This window comes from Rana temporaria, chromosome 2 (genome assembly GCF_905171775.1).
Source record: "Rana temporaria chromosome 2, aRanTem1.1, whole genome shotgun sequence".
NCBI classification, from domain to species: domain Eukaryota; kingdom Metazoa; phylum Chordata; class Amphibia; order Anura; family Ranidae; genus Rana; species Rana temporaria.
This window is the reverse complement of record NC_053490.1, coordinates 255,330,848-255,345,038: the sequence shown is the minus strand read 5'-3', so window position 1 is coordinate 255,345,038 and position 14,191 is coordinate 255,330,848. Positions and strand designations below refer to the sequence as shown.

Here is a 14,191-nt window from a genome sequence, read left to right as displayed (position 1 = left end):
ATAGGTTACATGCGGTCGTGGAGAAATTGGTGGGAGAGGAGCAAGTGTGTGTGGTGCCTGGGAGGTCTTTTGCAGAAAGTATGGTGAGTTCGAGGGATGTGTTATGGTTATGTAAGGAGAGGAAGCAGGAGGTGGCTGTGTTGGCTGTGGATTTTGAAAAAACATTTGATAGAGTGTCGCATAAGTTTATGTTTAAAGGGTTGAGGAGAATGGGGATACCTGAGGTTTTGATTGGATGGATTAATTGTTTGTATAGAGGTATGGTAAGTAAGGTGTTGGTGAATGGGTGGATGACGAGTGATATAAGCATTGGGTCGGGAGTGAGACAGGGATGCCTGTTTTGTTTGTTCGTGTGATTGAACCTTTGTTGAGGATGTTGGCTAAAGATAAGTGTGTGAGAGGGGTGGAGGTGCCTGGAAGTGGTGGTAGAGTTTTGAAAGTGATTGGATATATGGATGATGTTACTGTGATTTGTAAAGATATGATGGGGTTAAGAAGGTTGAAATTATTGATTGAGATTTTTTGTATGGCGAGGGGTTTTTGTGTGAATATGGGGAAAGTGAGTGCAAGTTGTTTGGGGTATGGGGAATGATTAAACAATGTGGTTGGAAGTTTGTGTCGGAGGACTGAGGATTCTAGGTGTTAGGTTTGATGGAGATTTGTATGGGAGAGAGAGTTGGCAGGATGTTTTGGCGAAAGTGAAGAAGAAAGTGGATTTTTGGTCTCTAAGGACTTTATCGTTGGGAGTGTTGGTTGTGAAAGCTGTTGTGATTCCGATTTTATTATTTTTATATTATGTGTTTCCGGCTCCTGATAGAGTGTTGAAACAAATTGTGAGAGTGTGTTTTTCTTTTTTTTGGTCATCGAAGATGGAGAAGTTGAAGAGGGAGAAAGTAATGAAAGGTGCAATGAATGGTGGGAAAGGTGTGGTGAAGTATGTAAGTATGTGTGTGAGATTAAGTGAGAAAGAGAATGTTGCAGGGTGTATGGTAAGATATGCTGGTGGGAGTGTGTTACAGAAATGTAAGTTGTTTGAGGTTGATCTGAGTAAGCCTGTATGTTTTGTTGCGCCTTGGTGAGGATTGATAGGTGTATGAGGAGGTATGGGTTGCAAGATGTGACCCGAGATAAATGGTGTGAGAGTAAGAAGATTATGCAATTGCTGAAAGAGAGGGAGGAAGTGGAAGGGATAAGTGGTTTAAGAGTAACTGAATGTAAGAAAGTCTGGAAGAATGTATGCTGTAAGGGAGTGGATAATAGGCAAAAGAATATTGCATGGATGGGGGTACATGGGTGTTTGCCTACTAGGGGGTTTCAGAGGAGGAGAAGGTTTGTGGATAGTGAGGTGTGCCTGAGACGGGGGTATGAGGGGATTGAGAGAGTGATACATGTGTTTTGGGAGTGTCGGTATGCAAAGAAAATTTGGAGTAGGATGGAGAAGATGGTGAAGGGATTGACTGGTGTAGATAGTTTAACGTATGAGATGGTGTTGTATGGTTTGTGTGATTGAGGGAGGAATGAGGAGAGGTTGTTGTGGATAGTGGTGAATCGTGTTAAGGAATGTTTGTGGGATGTGCGGAACATTTTGATTTTTAGACAGAAAATAGTTAAAGTGAAGGAGTGTGTGGCCATGGTCCGAGGAAGGATTTTTAATTATGCATATTATGATTTTAAGAAATTAGGTGAGGGTTATGCACAAAAGTTGTGGAAGCTAGAGGAGTGGAAATACTGTGGGAGTTTTTATGTAAATATTGTAAACCGTTTTTGTAAAATGTATTTCTTGTCTTTTATTTTGTATAAATGTTGTTGTTTTATTTTTGTACATATTTTTTGGATTGATGTTTCTCTATTTCACTTGTGAAATTTTAAATAAAAGAATAAAGAAAAAAAAATAGAGGGTGCTACATATGGTATTTTTTTTTCTATTGAAAAGACTGTGGCGTGCATAACACAGCCCAAAAACTTCACCCGGTGCAGGAAAAAATGTGCACACACAAGAGTGAAACACATAAAACTGTGATGGGTGCTGCGTCAAATGGTCCTCCGAAAAGGACCCAACCCTAATCCCCCGGGGCGTTAGGCTCCTGGCAGGGACTAGAGTAATCTGTGGTCCGTGCAGCCGAAGCAGACACGGACCCAACTTCCTTGGAGGGTCTGCCGAAACAGACCCCTCCTCGGTGAGGTTCCCCCAAAGGGAGACCCCATGAGAGCAGACAAACTAAGCCAGAAGGCCATGTCCACCTACTCCCAAGACGTTCAGGGCTGGCCCGAGGACCGGAACCCTACTAATCACACATAAAGTGCAAAAACAAAAAAGACGTAACGTGACAAACGGGGGAAAAGTAAAAAAGAAAGTGGGGGAAAAGGAAGGTGGGAGAGGTGAGTGGAAAGTGGCCACCGTGCAATACGATGGCCGGCCCTCCCGCCAGGAACAAAAATGCCCCTGGTTCTAGCCAAAAGGCTCGGCCCTAGAGGCAGGTGTCAAAAAGGTGTGTGTGTGTGTGTGTGTGTGTGGAGATCGTGACCAAAGTGCCATACGGTAAGTGCCCCTTTCAAAACACTTGTGCAATGTATGGCACCCCTAGACTGCCACTCCAAGGGCACTATCTCCACAGGCTTTTCAATGGACCCTGACCCCCGGCCCGGACCAGCAGCACCCTTTCCAGCAAGGAAGGTAGGAGGAGAGATTGGGGAGTCTGAATATTTATGCAGTCCCAGGCAATCCCTGGGAAGGTGTGGTTGGGAACTACATAAATAGTTTGGAGCCTCACAGAGCAGGGCACTTTTCCAGGAGAGATAGGCTAGCCAGCCCTTCCTGGCTATATTCTGCTCAGGATCTTGCCTAGCTCATCGAGGTCCCAGCTGTGCTTATCTGGGGGGCCTATCATCCTACTAATCTCTTGGGAGCCAAAGAGGGGTGCCATTGAGGATCTTATCTGGAAGTCCTAGAGAGAAATCTGCCTGCTTTAGTATGAGTAAGGCATCCAAGCCTGGCAAGCAGCCAGGTGGTCTGGTATCTTCTTCAGCCTAAGAACTGTGCTCAGGATCTACAGGAAGGCAGAAGGAGATGCTGTTCACTCCATATTGTGCTACTTTCTCCACAAAAAGACAGGATGTTTCCAGCCTGTAATAGGCAGTTGCTGAATTAACACTAAAGACTGTTTGTTCCTCTGAAGTGATCAGCAGGAGCTGTGCATGTGAACCAAGTTTGTGCAGGAGGAAGGAAGAAGATTTTTTTTGTAAAAGGGAAGAAGTTGTACCCTTTGTTTATAGTTCTGGACATTTTTCAAATTGGGCATCCCATAAATTCCCTACCCCATCTGTTTTCTGTGTTGGAATGCATGAAGGAAATGCTGTGTGCTTGGCTGTGTAGCAGTTGGGAATCCTAACTCAGCAGCTCCTATGTGGGGTGTGCTACAAAGTGATCAGGGAACCCTGCTGATATGTGTAGTGCCTGGTTACTTTCCATAACCGGTGCTAGGTTAAATTTAGAGGGGGTCAGAGAGTTAGGTAACTCTGACCATGTTAATGTGTTCAAATTTAGGCCTCTGTCTCAGCTCTGGCTGTGCTGTGGGCTTATTCTGTCATTCCTGGGGTGCTGATCACACCCCAGGTCGGCAGGTGGCAGCAGTGGAGTCAAGGATGGGGTGCTCTTACCCAGCAGCCTATCAGGAGAAGTTTGCCTCGCTGTGCATGCTGGGGGAGGGTATTTATGGGACAGACGCCATTTTCCTGGGTCTTCTCCTCGTGTGGCGCCCACCTTTAGGGTAGTCACTCCACGCCTTCCCGGCAAATGGTCTTCCGGGCCGGGGTGCGCATGCAACGCAGGGATCCTGGCTTCGGGACCATGTTGGCCCGGAGCAATTGATGTGTCACTTGGGCACTCAGTAGTTAGCAAGGGGGGTGATACCATGTTTTACAGCTCCAGGTGACACCAAACCTAGAGATGCCACTGCCCCTAGCTACTTTCTTATCTGTTCTTTCTATGATTATAGCAGCTGCACACGTAACATTGGAATCAGAACAACTAAATTTAGCTGATATTGCTGATCTAACAATTACAGTGTAGGCAGACAGATACATTGTATACACATATATATTCTTGCGATATATATACAGTAAATGATCATACCCATAACTCCAAGTTTTGCTGCAAACATCAGTGATAATCCAACCGGAATGCCAACGAGGCTATAGCAAAAAAAAATTGTAATAGCACCAGTTTTTTGCTTTCCTATTCCTCTTAATACTCCATCACAGGCAATCTACAACAGAATATTGAATGTTAATTGTTACATATATTTATCTTCCGAGAAAAATTGCTTTATGGTGTGAAGAGTATCCAAAAGGAATCACAGCCCTAAAAATCATATACATAATCAGTCTTTGAGTTGGGGTGGGACTTTTAAGGTGCCAAAAACTGTATGAGTCTAACAAAGAAAAAGACTCAGCGTTCGTATGGGGAAGGGGCCCTGGGGGTATATTCAAACCCAGGAGGTGGGTTGTGAGACAGTTAAAAATAATAACAATAGTGTCTCTCAGTAAGAGGGACAATGTCCATGGATAAAAAGTCTTTAAAAGTCTGTTAAAAATCTTTAAGTATCTTTAAAGTGCAAAGGAGTCCATGATCCAGCACAAAGAGCAGCCACTGTAAAGGAGCTAGAAGCAGTCTCTGTGATGCACAAAAGGAAGAAAAAAAGCACAGCGCCTCTAAGTGCAGTAATTGAGGACCATTTAATGATAATAAAAGTAAACAGGGTACTCACAAAAGGAATACAAGTAAACACATTGGGCCATATTCTGAGTAAAGTTACGATGGAGTAACTCAGGATACTCCATCGTAACTCCCTTTTTTGACCCGTGTATCTATGCTCCTGATTCTCAGAATCAGTTTTGCATAGATACACTTAAGATCCGCCATCTGTAAGTCACTTACACTGGCGGATCTTAAATGCAATGACGCCGGCCGCCGCTAGATGGCATTTAAGTGAAGGAGTCATTTGCGTATGCAAATGATCCTTCTACGCCGATTCACGAACGAGTTTGCGTCGCGTAACCGTCGCTAACGTCGTTTGCGTAAGCGGAAACTTACCCCTGCTATATGAGGGGTAAGTTTCCGCAAGTCTCGCGTAGGCCATGTTACGGATGGCGTCGGGTCCCCGTCGTGTTTTTTCGTCGGATACGTCGTTTACGTAAGTCGTTCTTGAATACGACTTTACGTCAATGACGCACACGTCGGCGTCATTGACGTTTTCCGCCGAGAACTGGAGCATGCGCACTGGGCTTTTTGCAGCCCGGCGCATGCCCAGTTCTTTTGTATCGGGGGCGCGCTTCATTTGAATAGAAGCCGCCCCCTTGGAGATCCGCCAGGCTACGCCGGGACACTTACACTCCGCTGTCCCAACTTATGGAGCAAGTGGTTGGGGAATACAACACCTGCTCCAGTAAGTTGGGACAGCGGAGTGTAAGTGCCCTAAGCGAAGCTAGCGGAGATTTACTCAGAATATGGCCCATTGTAATCAACGTAATCAGTGTAATCCAGAGGACATCTCTCCAAGAGTCTGTGTCTCTGGGGTCTACGTGGGGGCTTGCGCACAACAAAGATGGCAATCAGTATGGCCTGAGAAAGGAGGAGGATGCATTCTCCGAACGGAACCCTGCACCCAGAAGGGACATCGCTCTCAAGTCTTCAGCGTTCTCCGTTGCCCAGGACATGCTGCGAGTGCCAGAAACCACCTATGCAAGCCACCAGCTGGACCCTAGAGACACGGACACATGGAGAAATGTCCTCTGGATTACTCTGCAGGACAGTGGCGGCTGGTGTTCAAAAAAATCACACGCAGCCACTGTGCCCATTAATCGCTGCCACTGTGCCCATTACTTGCTGCCACTGGGCCCATTAATCGCTGCCACTGTGCCCCAAATGCTGCCACTGTGCCCATTAAATGCTGCCACTGTGCTCCCCACCCACCGTCTGCCCAGCACCCTGTCTTGGATGGGCAGCGAGTGACGGCGGCAGGCAGCGAGCAATGTCTTATGTCCTCCTCAATGTCTTTTCCTGCCCGCTCTGTCCTATCATTGGACACCTGATAGGCAGCGTCCAATAACAGCGCTTGTCATTTCAGCCAATAAGGTGACAGTTAACAGACCTGGCTACCTGATTGGCTGAGAGGCGGGTCAGTGTTAGGAAAGCGATTTATCCTGATCACCTCCCGAGAGTAGTACAGTGTTACTATGGTAACACTGTATTGCTTTGGACACAGTGTATATATATATATATATAGATAGATAGATAGATAGATAGATAGATAGATAGATAGATAGATAGATATATATAAAATCTGAAAAAAAAATACATAAATTTTTTCACATACTGTCACCAGTCAGTGGGCTAGATTCAGATAGATTAGCGGATCTTTAGATCCGCCTAATCAATCTGATTTACGATCCGCCAGCGCAAATTTGAGAGGCTAGTGCAGTATTCAGAAAGCACTTACCTCGAAACTTGCGCCGGCGGATCGTAACTCCCCCGGCGGAATTCAAATTCCGCGGCTAGGGGGAGTGTAGTATTTAAATCAGGCGCGTCCCCGCGCCGATTTAAATGCGCATGCGCCGTCTGTGAATTTTCCCAGCGTGCATTGTTCCCAATGACGTCGCTAGGACATCAGTGGTTTCAGCGTGAGCGTAACTTGCGTCCGGCCGTATTCTGAATCGACTTACGCAAACGACATAAAAATTAGAAACTCGGCGCGGGAACGACAGCCATACTTAACATTGGATACGCCGGATATAGCAGGGATAAGTATACGCCGGAAAATACCGAACGTAAACTACGTAAAAAAAAGCGACGGGCGGGCGTTCGTTTCTGAATCGGCGGAAATCGGAATTTGCATATTCGTTGCGTAAAAAACCGAAGCGCCACCTAGCGGCCGGCGGGAGATTGCAGCCTAAGATCCGACTGTGTAAGTCACTTATGAATCAGTCGCATAGATCTGACCGTCGGATCTCAGAGATACGACGGCGTATCAGGAGATACGACGGCGTATCAGGAGATACGACGGCGTATCAGGAGATACGACGGCGTATCAGGAGATACGCCGTCGTATCTCTATCTGAATCTCCCCCAGTGTCTCTGATCACTGGTACACCAGTTATATGATGACACAGTACTGGGCTGGTGACAGTATGTAAAAAAAAAAATCTTAATTTCCCCCCAAAATTGTGACAGAAAATTACAACTTCAAAACACTCGACACTAAATACCTTGGACTGTACTTTAGGGGTAATTTGGTGGTTATTTTTCCTGGCATTTATAGCTAATAATAGCAGCTGGGAGTATGTGTATAGACTGTCGGCTTTGATGTGGAAGTAATACAAGGAGCTGTGAAGCACTTAAACGTGTGGATAGCAGGGTCAAACAACACAACTGGCCCATATTATCAAGTGAAGCAGGCAGGATCTTTCTCAGCAAGGTGAGAGGACAATAATGTCTTTATACAGTGTGCCAGAAATGGATAGCCTTATCCTTTAAGTGTCAGCAAGAAAACTACCAGCAATGATGTCTGTATACAATGTTCAATTAACTCCTTCTGTCGTGCAGTGTCCCCATTTCCTGCAAATGGGCAAAAAGCCCCCTCATCCAATGCTGCGATCAAGGCCCAAATGAACATCCTGGAACAGGCAGGTTCTCCTAGCATCCCAACTGGTCACCTCTGTCACGGAAGGTCCCCGCACTCAGACCGAATGCTTCCGTCAGATACTGCTTCCCATAGTCTCGACATAGATACCAGATATTTTAGCTGCCTTTGCACACACAACGAGACGAGACTTGTATGTATGCTAAGTATGGAATGTTTAAGCCCCCGTACACACGACCAAACATGTATGGTCCGCGGACCAGTTTCAGCATACATGTTCGGTCGTGTGTAGGCGCGAGCGGGCCGAATCCCAGCAAACATTTGCCCGCCGGGCCTTTTCCCAGCAGACAAATATTCCTGGACGTGTTTTAAAACCGTCCTCTGGAATCCTGCCCGCTCGGACATGTACGGTCGTCAGTACAGACCTACCGTACATGTTCGAGCGCCCCGCCGTCCCTCGCATGCGTCGAATGACTTCGACGCATGCGTGGAAGCCTTTAAATGGCAGGCCCGTCCACGTCGCCGCGTCATCGTCGCAGCGACGACGCGGACACGCCCCGCGTATTGTTTACGCGCGGACTTCTGTACGATGGTTAGTACAGCCATCGTACAGAAGCCCTCTGGCAGGCATGTACGGTGAAAACGGTCCGACGGACCGGTTTAATCGTACATGTTTGCCCGTGTGTACCGGGCCTTATAGGAACAAGAATACAGAATCTTATACAGTAAAGAGGAGGTGACCAGAACAATAATTAACATGAGCTAATTATCTAATCATTTAGCCAGACGAGGTGAGTAGACGCCCCGGCTCCTCCATTCATCTGCTGTACAATACACAATCTCTTAAGCGTAAACACAGGGCATCTTCACACACACAATAGAGGCAATTAGCACAAAGAATAGAGAGATAGCTGGAGGTGAGGACATTAACATTAACATTAACATTAATCCCATCTCAGGTAGTCCAAGATATCATTCTTCAGGCATCCTATGCCCCTAGTGGTCATAGGATGATTTTAGACATAAGAAGGTCTGAGTCTGTGACATTTCTCCCCCATCAAAAGTCGACTAACAAGGTCCCAGACCTCCACCTGGTCTGGACATGCGTTAGTCGGATAAAGTGAACTCACATAGTCTGTCCGCATGACCTCCAATCTTGGCTGCAAGGAGTAGTTGACACCAATAGGTGTGGAGCAGAGGTCATTGACTCTCCGTCCGTCTGCCAGCGCTTCAGCTGGGTGGTTTTCAACATTTCGGGGCTTGGTCTGCTGCTGGGCAGAGGGGCCAACCGCCCTAGCTTCCTGAAGCTGTAGAGACACTGTAGGTGCTAGGCAGGGGCCAGCGGCGCTCTGCCCTTTTGGCAGCACTTCTGCTGGGGACTCCTCATCATCCGCTCCAGCTAACCATTGGGGAAGGAGGCTGGATTCCTCCACACCCAAACTGTGTAGCTGCCATTGGGGAGGTGAGCTAGGTGCTTCCTTTTTTCCGTTCCCTCATATGGCTGCTGGGACAACATGTCTGTGGTATTGTCTCCCAGATGCACGGATCTTTGCTGGGGAGGAAAGACCACGTTCTCCACCCTGGCCAACTGTTGGGGAGGGACGATGAACACCTCCTCTCCCTTCTCACCCTGAGCCTCCGGAACTGCCACATAGGTGGGGCAGAGGTCTTGAACCCTCTGTCCGGTGAACAGCGCTTCAGCTGGGGAAGTTCCTTGCAACTCCACAGATACTGCTGTTGGTGATGGGCGGAGCACAGGGAAGTGTGGCCCTGATAACAGCTCTTCTGCTGGAGGCTCCTCGTGTTGTTCTTCCTCAGCAGAAAAGTCTATTAAATCCCCTGTCTCTGCAACTGGTGTCTGGGGATAGAGGTTCACCAGCTCCTGTCCATGGAACCCAGAAGATGCTTTAGGTACTGAGCAGAGGTTAACAGAGCTCGGCCCTGCGGTCAGTACTTCAGCTTTGGGAATGGCAATCTCCAGATTTTCCACTGCTGATTCACTGGCATACTGCTGGACAGGCACATTCCTCCATTCACGATCATCCCATGCAGAAACAGGATCATCAAGGCCAGTCAGCACTTGCTGCATCCGCCATAAGACCTCCGGGTCCATAGCTGCAGGGGCAGGTTGGCAAAGTACACTGTTACCCTGCCACATTGCTGATTCTTCAGCCAGGATTTCAGTGTTGTCCACTGGTATTTCCTGATAGTCCCAGGCAAAGGGAGCCCAGCCCTGGCGCTGAGCAGAGTCTAGCAGCCGTCTGTAGGCAAATTCCAGCTCCCATTCCTGAACGGCCAGAAACTCCAAATCTTCCTGTAGCCAGTGCACTTCCGAGAGATTCAGTCTTCGCTCTCTGTATTCCATTATGTCCTCCAAATGCCACTCCCGATCGCTCCCAAAGTCAGGGTCCTCGTACATGCTCCAATACAACAATCCCATTATAGTCAAAGCCTTCCGTGGGGCAGTCATCGCCTGACCACAGGCACACTTAGGCTATATACCACCGAAGGGCTCTGTAGCTTTCGTCCAACCGCATCTCTTCCCGGATCAGCCTGCTTAACTCCGCTGTCCACTCCTGTTTTGGTTGTTCCCCCAATAACAGCATTCGTACTTCATACTGCGACCAGTACCTTACATGGATGGAGGGGAGAGCTTTTCCCTGGTGTTGCTGCTCGAGAGCTAGCGCTTCCTTCCAGAGTTCGCAGCAGATCGAATCGGACCATCCTAGCAGGACCTGCTCTGATACTGGTCCTCTGTGCTGTATCTGCTTCTCTCGCAACCTCCTTCCGAATTCCTTTTCCATGGTGGCTGGTATCTGTACCTCTCCTCTCCTGCTATCCGGACCTTGGATCCAGGTGGAGGATGGATGTCCCCGACTGCAGAAAGCGTCCCGCTGCTAGCCACCACTGTCACGGAAGGTCCCCGCACTCAGACCGAATTCTTCCGTCAGATACTGCTTCCCATAGTCTCGACATAGATACCAGATATTTTAGCTGCCTTGTAACACACAACGAGACGAGACTTGTATGTGTGCTAAGTATGGAATGTTTAATAGGAACAAGAATACAGAATCTTATACAGTAAAGAGGAGGTGACCAGAACAATAATTAACATGAGCTAATTATCTAATCATTTAGCCAGACGAGGTGAGTAGACGCCCCGGCTCCTCCATTCATCTGCTGTACAATACACAATCTCTTAAGCGTAAACACAGGGCATCTTCACACACACAATAGAGGCAATTAGCACAAAGAATAGAGAGATAGCTGGAGGTGAGGACATTAACATTAACATCCAGCAGTATGAAAGAGTCACATCTACAATTAACCCGTTGAGTTCAGAATCAACCAACTTAAAATAGTCCTACAGATCTTGGAATATAATGTGGATAATAAATACATAATAATCCCATCTCAGGTAGTCCAAGATATCATTCTTCAGGCATCCTATGCCCCTAGTGGTCATAGGATGATTTTAGACATAAGAAGGACTGAGTCTGTGACAACCTCCCACTAAAACGCTTCACCGTCAGCGCAGGTGCGCCTGGATGTGCAACTGGGATTCCCCTCTCTCAGGCTGGATGTCCCAACTGGCGGCAGAGACTCAAATCGCATGGGGGAGACCACCTGAGAGACAGCATATCTCCCTCAGGTCTTTTCTATTTGCCCCCCTCTAGCTGTCTGATTTCTCCTCTGGGAATCAAAATGGAGTCTCTCCTTTCCTGCCAGCAAAGCATGCTTAGATTTGTAGTCCTGCCTCTTTAAAAGTCAGTGAAGTCGTTCTGTGCTAAGACTTCATATTCCAGAGTCCTTTACGGCTGTTTTCTGCCTCTTAGCTGCTGCTGCTTTTTAAAGTCTAATTCATTGGCTCCTGTAACTGTGCCTTTAATTGGCTCTCTTCCTCCTGCCAATAGGAATACAGGGGTGGGTGCAGAGTGAGCAGATGCCAGTGTTACCATGCAGTTAGTCAAGAGAAAAGGGGGAGGGGGAGAAATTCCTCATAGCTGCAGACACGGGGCGTGGCTTGACCTAGCAGGAAGATGGACGCTTGATTTCAGAGCTACTGCCACCTCAGGATTGCTCCTCTCTAAAACAAAGGTATACTCACCCCAAACCTAGCTTAAACTATGGGGACTGCTTCCAGAAAATCGTCATCCCGCTCGCACTCCCCCCGTGAACAGACTGGGGGTCTGAGCCAGAATATCCCAGAGATGTTCAGGACGAACAGGGGGAACATGGCGTCTTCCCATCATGGACATTCTCAGGGCCGCTCTCAGGCGCACTCCCTCACTCGCCCAGGGATATCCCTGCATGAAACCCCAGCCGCTCCTTCCCCACCGGCACTACGGGACACGGAGGGATGGAAGCTCCCCCCCACCTCAGCTAAACATACAAGACCTGCCGACCAAACAAGACCTGCGGACCATCCCTGCAGACATCAGTCAGAATCATTGACGTATCTCGGCATAGAGCCTACATATACCGTCAGAATTTTTATACTAAAATATAAAATATTATTGTATTTATGGAGATTGCCCTTTATGAAGAGTAGTATCAGTCTGGAGTTACTCATACATCGCTTTGCTTTTTCTGCTTTTCGGTGAGTGCGTACCCCAAAGGGGGCTTATTTTGTCCCACGCGGTGTCTTTAAAGAATCCAGGTGGAAGGTGCTTGCTATCTGTTTACTTTCGGACCCTACTATCAATGGATTTTTTCTCCTATCATACTGCTACACTCTATCATTGATGTTGCACTAAGTGTAGAAGTGGTGCCTTTTTTGGGATCTACGCTAAAACTTTCCACTACTAGCGCTGTTTGTGGTTTTAAGTTTAAGCAAAGTTAGGTGTGCTATGAACATGGTGTAAAATGACTCCACCATGTTAAAGTATGGCCGTCATTCCCGCGTCGCATTTGAATTTTTTTTCCCGGCGTAAGTACGTTACGCACGTCGCGATTCACAAACACGTCGGGCCGCCGTAAGTTTGCGCAAAGCACGTCGGGAAAATTGCGAACGGAGCATGCACAGAACATCCAGCGCGGGAGCGCGCCTAATTTAAATGGTGCCCGCCCCATTTGAATTGGGCGGGCTTGCGCCGGACGACTTTACGTTACATCACCGCAAGTTTCCAGGTAAGTGCTTTGAGGATCAGGCACTTACACTGAAAACTTGCGGCGGTGTAACGTAAACGGGTAAATGGGTTACGTTACATGGCCGCAATTATTCGTGAATCTGGCCCATAGTGTTTGGGGGTTCTAAATAATTTAAGGCCCGGGAGGCGGCCTTTTATAGTGTGGGGCGTGTGCTAAAGCCCTGAGCCATAATTGGCCAAAGCCACCCAGGCTTTGGCCAATTATGGCTCTTAGTTTTTTGCGCGCTGTGATTGGCCAAGCATGCGGGACATACAGCATGCTTGGCCAATCATCAGCGCACAACGCCGCAGTGAATTATGGGCCGTTGCGCGTCACTCGAATTTGGTGCGAACGACCCGTTTTGTTCGAATTTCGTCGAACGATCGAACAGGCAATGTTCGAGTCGAACATACGTTCGTATCGAACACGAAGCTCATCCCTATACATGACACATTGGTATAGAAGGACTGTCAGGGTCTTCTGTGTCTGGCAATGACTCTTCTCGCTGAGCTACCTGAGATGCTAAACAGCACCCTGCCTGGTCCATTGGAGAACCCTGTCTTGTGTCTTGATTTCTGTTGAACCTTGAACTCTTTGCTCCTCCCATGAACTTCTTCATATAAGCCATGTCTCTGTACTTCTTGTTGCCAGATTATTGTGGTTCATGTCCTGCCTAATTCCTTCGAGCTACCTCTATTGCTACTTGGAATCGACCTTGGCTTGTGATCCAGACTATGAAACTATTCTCCTGCATTGACCTTGGCTTGTGTACACTGTTTATCGGCTTAAAGGTTCAGACAATTCAATCTCTTATGGAACTGAGAACTGTGCTTAGCCTGACGTTATCGGCCATTGGTCTCCACTCTCTACAGGAATTCTCCTAACAAGGACTCTGTGTAGGAATTTGTTATCTTTTCTTGGTCACAGTTTGTCTTGCGTTGCTCATTCAATAGAGAGTGTGTGTCAGAGTGATATGGGTGGAGGCCCAGTATCTGAAAAAAGGGACTATTGCCGCGTACACATGATCAGTCCATCCGATGAGAACGGACTGATGGACCGTTTTCATCGGTTAACCGATGAAGCTGACTGATGGTCTGTCGCGACTACACACAATCGGTTAAAAAAACGATCGTGTCTGAACGCGGTGACGTAAAACACAACGACGTGCTGAAAAAAAGAAAGTTCAATGCTTCCAAGCATGCGTCGACTTGATTCTGAGCATACATGGATTTTTAACCGATGGTCGTGCCTACTAACGATCGGTTTTGTTCTATCGGTTAGGAATCGATCGGTTAAATTTAAAAAAAGTTGGCTTTTTTTTAACTGATGGTTAAATAACCGATGGCGCCCATACACAATCAGTTTTGACCGCTGAAAAAGGTCCATCAGACCATTCTCATCCGTTTAACCGATCGTGTGTACGC

General features: G+C 47.4%; 1 protein-coding gene across 1 annotated transcript in view; it reads right to left on the bottom strand.

Moving 5' to 3' along the window:
- Window positions 1-14,191, bottom strand: part of LOC120926665 (multidrug and toxin extrusion protein 2-like) — a 217,659-nt gene that overhangs the window by 54,841 nt on the left and 148,627 nt on the right. Inside the window, exon 14 of the mRNA XM_040336789.1 lies at window positions 4,133-4,265. Within this exon, the coding sequence (XP_040192723.1) occupies window positions 4,133-4,265 (133 nt within the window). The remainder of the gene's footprint in view (window positions 1-4,132; window positions 4,266-14,191) is intronic.